Genomic DNA, 8,404 nt, shown 5'->3' on the forward strand with positions numbered 1-8,404 from the left:
GTTTCCAGCGTGGAAAGGTGCTTCGTTTTCTAAGGCCTACACAGGAATGATACCACCCCCCCCCCCTTGCACTCTTAATCCATAACCTCGCTGTTTGCTTTCAGAAGAAATCCTTCTCGTATTTGCAAATGTGGGATTTAGAAAATAACTATGGCATTGGTGATGTGCCCAGAGTTTAAAACGAAAACACTCGAGGAGGAAATGAACGCGTCTGACTGACACTCACTTGGAGCCAGATCTGTACCACCATAACCGCTGGAGGTGTCTCCTCACAGTTTATGCAATAGTCTGTGAAGGCGATGAGGTGAGAAAAAAAACGATATAGATAGATATAGATATATATGCATTGTTTATATTTACAAACGAAGCGCAGGGCTGGGTATGTAGGTTGCCCGAGGGAAGCCTTAAGGGTTTTAGAAGATTACAGGGACACTGATTGTCTGCAGACGGACACTCTCACACGCTTTTTGTCATCTTTCAAGTCCTTAGTTAACATGGGTTCCTGCTGAGATGTGGGCAAGTCCGAACTCCCTTTAAGGGTAAGAAAGAGTGCGGGACCATCGACAGGTTAGAACAAGCAGCATTCCTTAGATATTTTCTTTCTCGCTCGTCTCTTTTATAATTATTTGACATTAGGAAACTATTGCACCGATTACATTTGTCTCACACCTGAAGTTACCGTAAGCTGCTATTGTTTCTTATTGACTCTTTTTTAGCGACACCCCCGTTGGCGCACATTTGCGGTGTGTTTGGTCGGAAATTGACGCGTGGATCTGTGTTTAAACGCGCTCGGTGTTGGTAATAAGAATGTCCATGAACTACTCCGTCGAGAGTTTCAACTTAAATTGGATACGAGATTGTTTCTTTAAATGTCGCAGCTCAGTCCTAGAAAGGACGCAGGGCCCCATCGGGCGCCCCAAGCAGAGGTGCATCCCCGGGCCTTGGGCGGCGTCCGCCGGTGGAGGCGCGCGGCGGCCGATGCGCGGCCTGAAAGAACGAGGACGTGCCCGCCCCTGCCCCGGGGCGTAGGAGCGTCGCCTGCGCTCCCCCACGCCCCCGCGGCGGCGGCGTCACCGGGCCGCCGTCAAGAAGGTGTCCGATGGCGCGCGCCGCAGAGGAGCAACCCCCCCCCCTTCGTAGTAATGCGTCTTTTTTTGTTAACCCTTGTGTTGTCTTTCCCGTAGCCATGAAATAAAAAAAAAAAAAGATTTTGTGTGTCGCTAGGAAGGAGCACACCGGAGAGGGTCTTTGCCATTTTTTCCCAAGGCTTAGCACCACTACAAGAGTACAAGAAAAAGAGGCTATCGTTATTAGCTTTGCTCTTCAGGAATGTATGAGTTTAACTGACATTTTACAGCCAAGGGAAATTCTTTTATTCCCCCAAGAAGCATTCATTCACTCTAATTTCCACAATGGCAGTTTACCAAAGATATGAGAACATCGTATATGAGGTGAAAAAAGCCAAAAAATGGACTGGGGGGACTCTTTATCCTCCATGGGTATAGTTATTTTAACAAAACGCTGCCCAGGGTGCACAGAAACACAACAGCAGATGGGTAGCGTATGAGGAAAACGCTAAAAGACAGAAAAGAAGAGTTTGAGAGTTTCCTTACTAAAAAGCAGTTGGCTATTATTAGTCCATAAAAAACAGGTGCACATGTGCAGAAGGTAGTAAGAAGGTCGGCCTCAAGGAGATTTCCTCAGGAAACCCTCTCCTCTTTTTTTTGCTCTCTCTCTCCCTTAGATTAATTGTTCCTCTCTTCCTGCTGTTGCTTTTGGGTTTGCTAGCACCAAAGTACACACGTAGTGTATGTGTCACACACAACTATGAGGTGTGCATGTTCTCCACAGAAAGACACATATGGATTGTATACATTCTTGCTGGGCACGGCATGACTATTTAAACCTGATGCGTGAGTCTCACCCTGCTTAAAGGGTGCATGGGCTTTTTGAAACTTTGAGCTTTCGGCTCAGCCTGACTGGCCCAACATGTGGTCAGTGACTAGGCAGAGAAGGTGACTCACAGTACGTGTGAATAACAAAAATAAAATGAGAACTTAAAAACTGTGCTTTGCTTCGGTTCCTCGTGGAAATCCTGAGTGCAGTTTATTCAGCAGCCGTTTATTGTAGGGGTCACATGAGGTTAAACCATAACGAACTGTTTGATGTATGATTAAGAAATTAACTTACAACGCGATAGGAAAAATGTAAAAAAAGACATTCTGGAAACTAATTATCAAAAAGTGTGCAAGCTCATTTGTGTGGAAATCTGTGGTCTTTGCGTAGCGGCACCACCAGAGGGGGCTGGCTGTCCGGTTTCAACACAATGTTCATATTTCTTGCACAGCTACCATGAAACCAACAAACCAACCGCAAATGAAAGAGACTATATAAAAGCTGCTAGTATGGTTCTCGGGAATGGTTATTGCAAAACTATCCTTCCGTTCGATTTCTACCTTCTGCCATCATGTAAATAACGGACCAACCCTCAGTGACTGCATTTCATTCCCCACAATGCAGAAGAGTCAAGGTAAGGCAAAGTAGATTAAAAAGAGAGGGAGAAAAGGGAAAGTGGGATGCGTGGGACAGTCCATCCAAAAGAGCGAAGATGTGTGGTGTGAGATAAATGAGAATGTCGGACTCAAACGCAACTAAGAAATAGCGACTTGATGGTGAAACACTGTATATACAGTATAATTTGAGATGTGACAGATCAATTAGTCCCCTTCAACATAGCTGAATCGAATGATGGGGTACAACCGCAACAACTTCTGGCCACACAGAAAGAAACCTCAAAATGCAAGTCTGAATTTTAAGTTACCAAAAAGCAAAAAGAGTATTCTGCCCCGAGTATTAGTATTCTTAACTAAAAGTGAAGTTAAAGGTTTGGATTTATAATAATCTGATAGCTGGGCCAGAAGGCAAAGCTTCAACTAACAGCAGTTTTGTTACTATCATCATCTATGGTCACAAAGGACTTAGTCATGACGATAAGAACGAGATCAAGGGTACAAGCAGCCCGAAATGGCGTTCCTCAGGAGGGTGGATGGAGTCTCCCTAGAGATAGGGTGAGAAAGCTCGTCATCTGTGAGGCCGCTCAGAGTTGACGCTACTCCTTCAGTCAAAAGGAGTCAGTTGAGGTGTCGGGCATCTGGTAAGATACCCATAGAGGTTGTACAACAATAAGAGGTGTTCCAGGCACGTCCAGCTGGGAGGAGGCCTCAGGGAAAAGACCCAGACTAGTGGAGGGATTAAATATCCAACCTGGTCTGGGAACGCCTTGGATCCCCTAGTTGGAATGGTTATGTGGCCGGGAAAGGGAAGTTTAAGTTTGGGGTCCCATAGCGGAGATGCTCCCCCCGCACTCTATACGGGATAAGCAGGACAAAGATGGAGGATGGATAATCTGTACAAAGTGAGCTCTCAACCAAACCTGGGGATCTGTAAGATCAGTAGGGTGAGCCGAGACGTTTTCAACACAAACACAAAAGCTACGAATACAAAAACTCAAAAGCCACAACACAAATACACAGCACAACGCAATGGAATGTGCGAGTGTGACAAAGAGCCGGCGGGGCTGAGCTGGAGGAAGTGCTTGTATGTTTGAGAAGTAAAATGAACATGGTTCTTGCTAATTTGATTACTGTCGCGATGTGGATTCGTCACAAATAGGCAATGTGTTGTTATATCCCACTGTACGTGCCGTAACTTATTAACTATTTATGCTGGTAATGATCAGCTCCAGACAGCAATTCCTTGAACGGTGTTTGGAAAGTGTATGTGGGGTGTGTGTGGTCTGTTATGGGACACAATGTTTAAGTGAATGTAATTGTGGGCATTCACTATGCTGCCTATACTGTTAGGGGTGTAATACAATCAGTTCAGAGCAAGAAGTTATTACCGTTGTTCTGCCTGCAATAAACCCCGCTTTTAACTACCAACCGTGTTTTGTGCGTACTCTTGGCAAAAAAAAAAAAAAAACTGTCTTTGAAAAGACACGGACATCAAGAAAAAAATGTACACTGACACTGAAAAACCCATCATGATGCAAACAAACGTCAAAGTGAAACGATATCACAGGATTATGAGATTATTACTTTTTGATGTTTGTGTTTTAGACTTCAGTTCAACAGTTTTCAACGCCGACATTTGTTGTTTCAATGCCGAATTTGACTTTCAATACCACAGGTTACTGTCACCGTTCCAGCTCCGTAGACGCGGGTCGGACTCGCGGAGCCTTGTGTTCCTCCGCCTTCGTTGAGAACGCTAGCAGCCCAGTCCGCCAAACAACCTCAGCTCCGTCCCTCGGCCCCCCCTTCATCCACCTCCTCTCCTCCGTCTTCACCAGCCTTGTTGTGCCCCCCAGCTCTTCTTGGCGTTGCGACACACAGCTCCCGGCCACAATCGACTGCAGAATCCCCTGATTGCTTTTCAAAGGAGATTTAAGGGGGTGTGCTAAGCACCGCCCGTGTTTATTTACCGTGGATCCAAACATTGGAATAGTTGGCCCGTGCAGAAAGCAGCGCCGTTGTCGATACGCTTGGCTGTGTGTGTGTGTGTGTGTGTTTAGGTCTCGCTGTTCCCCTCTGCTGTTCCTCAGGCGTCATCAGCACTGACGGCCATTCATATCAGTCCCTACGCACTTTTAATAACGCCGACCCAGCGCCCCCCCCGCTCCGCAGCGTGGGTGTTTTTCCTACCGTGACCCAAAGAAAATAACCAAAGCAGTAATATTACCTTTATATCTGCTTTCCCCTGCGAGATCCATTCATCTTTGTCGACGGAGCACAATGCCGTGCTGTTGGGAAAAGAGGCCAAAGAGGTCATAATAACGTGAGTTTTTCCTCTAAAATGACAAGGCCATGTGTGTCTCAAGTGAAAGGCTGGACATTCACTTTAAACCGTTTATCAGCTCCATGGGCATACATCTTTTTAAGAGCAGGTGTCGCACATAAAGTTCCCATAGTTCCTGCATTATTCAGTGTGTTCAGGGCAAGTGGGCTTGTTGCGCCTCCCAATTCATTCATAATCTGCAGGATTTGGGATGTTTTAAAAGAATCTTGTGCCATCACAAGCTGTCTTAAGTGCACAAAAGCTGCATTTCAGCAATCTCAAAAATATTCCTTCATGGTTCACCAACCCCTGAAAAGACTGCCCCAGGTTATTGTTAAAAATGATCAATTTTTTCATCCATCCATTCCTTTTCATGGCCTTAAATCCTCCGTTGAATGGCGGATTATTTTATTGAATGTGTTTGCACCTCTAGTTTTTTAAACCACATTCCTGCTGCCATACGAGGTGGATGATTTGTCCCAGTGTTAGTTCCAACGTCTTCCTTTTTAATTTTCCATGTTTTCATCCATTCAACAGGTATAGAGCCGGTTTTTCGGCAGCTTTTGAGTGGAATACCGCTTGTTCTAGATAGCAAAAATAGCAATCTTTGCCAGTGGATGTCAGTGCCAGCATACAAATAAACGCCTTCTTTAGAGCAAGGTGAGCCAGTCCACTCAAATCTAATCTGAAAACACAAACGGCCTTGGAATGCAAAGAGGAGTTAAATGAGTCTAAGACTTGGCTGTCACTCTATGTCTGAGATTCCCATTGTCTATGCAGTCGCAGAATTCATCTTCATATAATAATATTGACTTTGGATCCCAGAGTAATATCCCTATCTCTGCTGCCAAATACAGCACCATGCAATTAACAGGCAGACACGTACAAGTGTGGCCCGGAGTTTTAGAGAAGAACACCATTTCATTATCTAAAGGATGACTCGGACATTTGGAGTATTTAAAGGGGCAAAAGTCGGGAGTTTTTGATGACTTCCCCTGTGCAGTTTCTCTCATCCTGTCACATGCACTTGTGTTCAGCAGCTCCTGGAATTTAAAGCAAAACCGAGAAGGCCACGTCTCATGGCTGGGGAGTATTCATACAGGTTGCTTCCATTGCATCTACTCTATTTTATCATGTTAAATGTCTGGCTGGGTCTGGACAGGAATTAGGACAAACAATGACTACTGTTTGAATGGATGAGGTAATAACGGGGGAAATGGAAACTGCTCCAGGAGGTCTCAAGTGCACTAACTCTTCCCTTCCTTCACTTCTGCTCTTGTCCCGTCTCCTGGTGTGTAGAGCTCGCGGACGGCCCGATCGGAAGAGGACAGAGACACTCTGTGGGACGCCTGGGGTTCGTGGAGCGAATGCTCCCGGACCTGTGGAGGAGGCGCCTCGTACTCCCTCAGACGATGCCTCAGTTCCAAGTAAGGTCGCCTCTCAGCCCATTCTAATCCATCATCCATCCATCTATTCCTTTTCATGGCCTTAAATCCTCTGTTGAATGGTGGATTATTTTTATTGAATGTGTTTGCACTTCTAGTTTTTTAAATTGCTGCTGCCATACGAGGTGGATGATTTGTCCCAGTGTTAGTTCCAACGTCTTCTTTTTTAATTTTCCACGTTTTCATCCATTCAACAGGTATAGAACCGTTTTTTTTGGCAGCTTTCGAGTGGAATACCGCTTGTTCTAGATAGCTCCCGGAAAAGCCGAATACTTACTTTTATATGTAACAATGTAGTGGACATGGGCAACACCATGGGGGATGCTCAGGTTTTTGCATAGTGCAATATTGGCGTGCTAATGACTACAACTAATCTACTAACAACATCACATATTAGAGATAGGGTTGCTGCATGAAATACATTTCTGTCATGAGAACCAGAGACATACAAAATTGACATTTGCGAGTGCAGTACTCACAGAATGATGCTATTGAATAAGTTTTGAGAGAGGAGGGGGATTATGGTAAACTGAATATGTCTAATTTCAAGTTTGAAACTCCCCGACCTATAGATAAATGGAAACATCACGCGGACCATTTGTAAGCGTGTGTTCAAACGCTATCCGAGGTAATCTCCTCGTTTAAAGAGCAAAGTCCGGACTGGGGTGGGACTGGTTTCCATTAAAGTGCCATATCATGGCTTTAAGATGAAGAGAGGGTAGAGGGAGGATGGGGGGGGGGGGGGGGGGCTCTTTTTTTGTAGCTCACAGCCGTTCTGCCAAATCAATCCAGGCAGTGTCCCTAACAGTGTGAGTAAATCTCACCAATCGCTCCATTCCCATGGGCTGTAATGAGAGCGCTTAAAATACCCATGATGACTGTAATGTGACTGTTAAATTGCCCTGGGGGGGGGGGTCAGCTGAGATCACTTGCCCATCCACCTCCTAAAACCGTCTAGACGGCCATAGGAGCCTAAATCTTGAATTCATCAGTGACAATAGGGATCAGGTTTTTGGTGATGGCCCGTTACAATCAGTGTCCCTCGCCAAAGTACATTCACTTTTAATAAGTCTTTTCTGCGATAGAGTTTGGGATTCTGCAAGCGATGAACCCACATTGGTTGGAGTCCCACTGCTCATCATCTCGGCTTAAGTCTCAGGACTAACTGGAACTTGCACTTTGGACCTCTGGGCCGTTTCATCCTCGTGCCAAAGTCACCCGGTTGGTTAGGCTTCCAGCTAACCCTGTGGGCTTCGAGATTAAAGCCCGGGGCCGAGTGTACTGGGCAAAGTGCTCAATTACAAATGGATTTGAGGAAAGAGGAAAAGAAAGAGAGGGTATGTTTTCTATAGAAATGTTGTCACATTTATAGCCTGGGAAATAGCTACAGGGTGACTTCACCGCGTTCCTCTATTTTACAGTTCCCCGAAAGTAGTGCTCTCTCACTAAAGGTTTCGCTGCCAAAGTCCCCTCTGTTTCTGTTTGGGGCTTCGGGGGGGGGGGGAGCTCAACCAGTGACAGGAGCAGCCAGCGAGACCATAAAACATTCCAACTATCCAAAGACACACCGACAAATCAGGGCAGACCGTAGCCAAGGTCGCGACCGAGACGTACCCTAAGGTGCTTCCAGCGTGCCCTGAAGCCAGGCTAAAAAAGCTGTCAAAACCTCAGAGTCACCGTGCCACACCGCCCATGCGCTGCACTGTAAACATTGAGCTCAGTGGCTTTTTCAGGAGTCCATTTAATGATATCAGCAGCAGCCATTTCTCTTTGCTTGCCCAGATTCTTGTGGTCAACGCACACCTCAGAATGCCACTGGCAGTAAAAGCAATTGACGTGTTAAAAGGTGTTTGGGGTTTGAGCTCCATGTGGGATGTAGGCAGTGTGTGTGTGTGTGTGTGTGTGTGTGTGTGTGTGTGAAGACGTACATGGCGTGTATGTGTCCTTTGGCAGGAGCAGTAATGTACGGGGTTCTTGAGGAAATGGCGGGACCCTCCGTCCCACCTCATCCCACCTCACCCTGCTGTTGCGTGGGAATGAGGGAGCCGTAGCTTGGAGCCGGGTGGCAGATCAAACAGCGTGATTAAAGAGCACAGCACAAGGCCCTGTGTGTGTGTGTGTGTGTG

General features: G+C 46.1%; 1 protein-coding gene across 2 annotated transcripts in view; it reads left to right on the top strand.

The window, feature by feature from the left end:
- Positions 1-6,132: 6,132 nt before the first annotated feature.
- LOC116686043 (ADAMTS-like protein 1) overlaps positions 6,133-8,404 on the top strand; it is a gene marked incomplete at its 5' end in the record, with an annotated part of 33,827 nt that continues 31,555 nt past the window's right edge. For both annotated transcript variants that reach the window (XM_032510952.1, XM_032510954.1), the window contains 1 exon segment: positions 6,133-6,260. In XM_032510952.1, the coding sequence (XP_032366843.1) occupies positions 6,133-6,260 (128 nt within the window).

Source organism: Etheostoma spectabile, unplaced genomic scaffold (assembly GCF_008692095.1).
Source record: "Etheostoma spectabile isolate EspeVRDwgs_2016 unplaced genomic scaffold, UIUC_Espe_1.0 scaffold302, whole genome shotgun sequence".
In the NCBI taxonomy this organism is placed as follows: domain Eukaryota; kingdom Metazoa; phylum Chordata; class Actinopteri; order Perciformes; family Percidae; genus Etheostoma; species Etheostoma spectabile.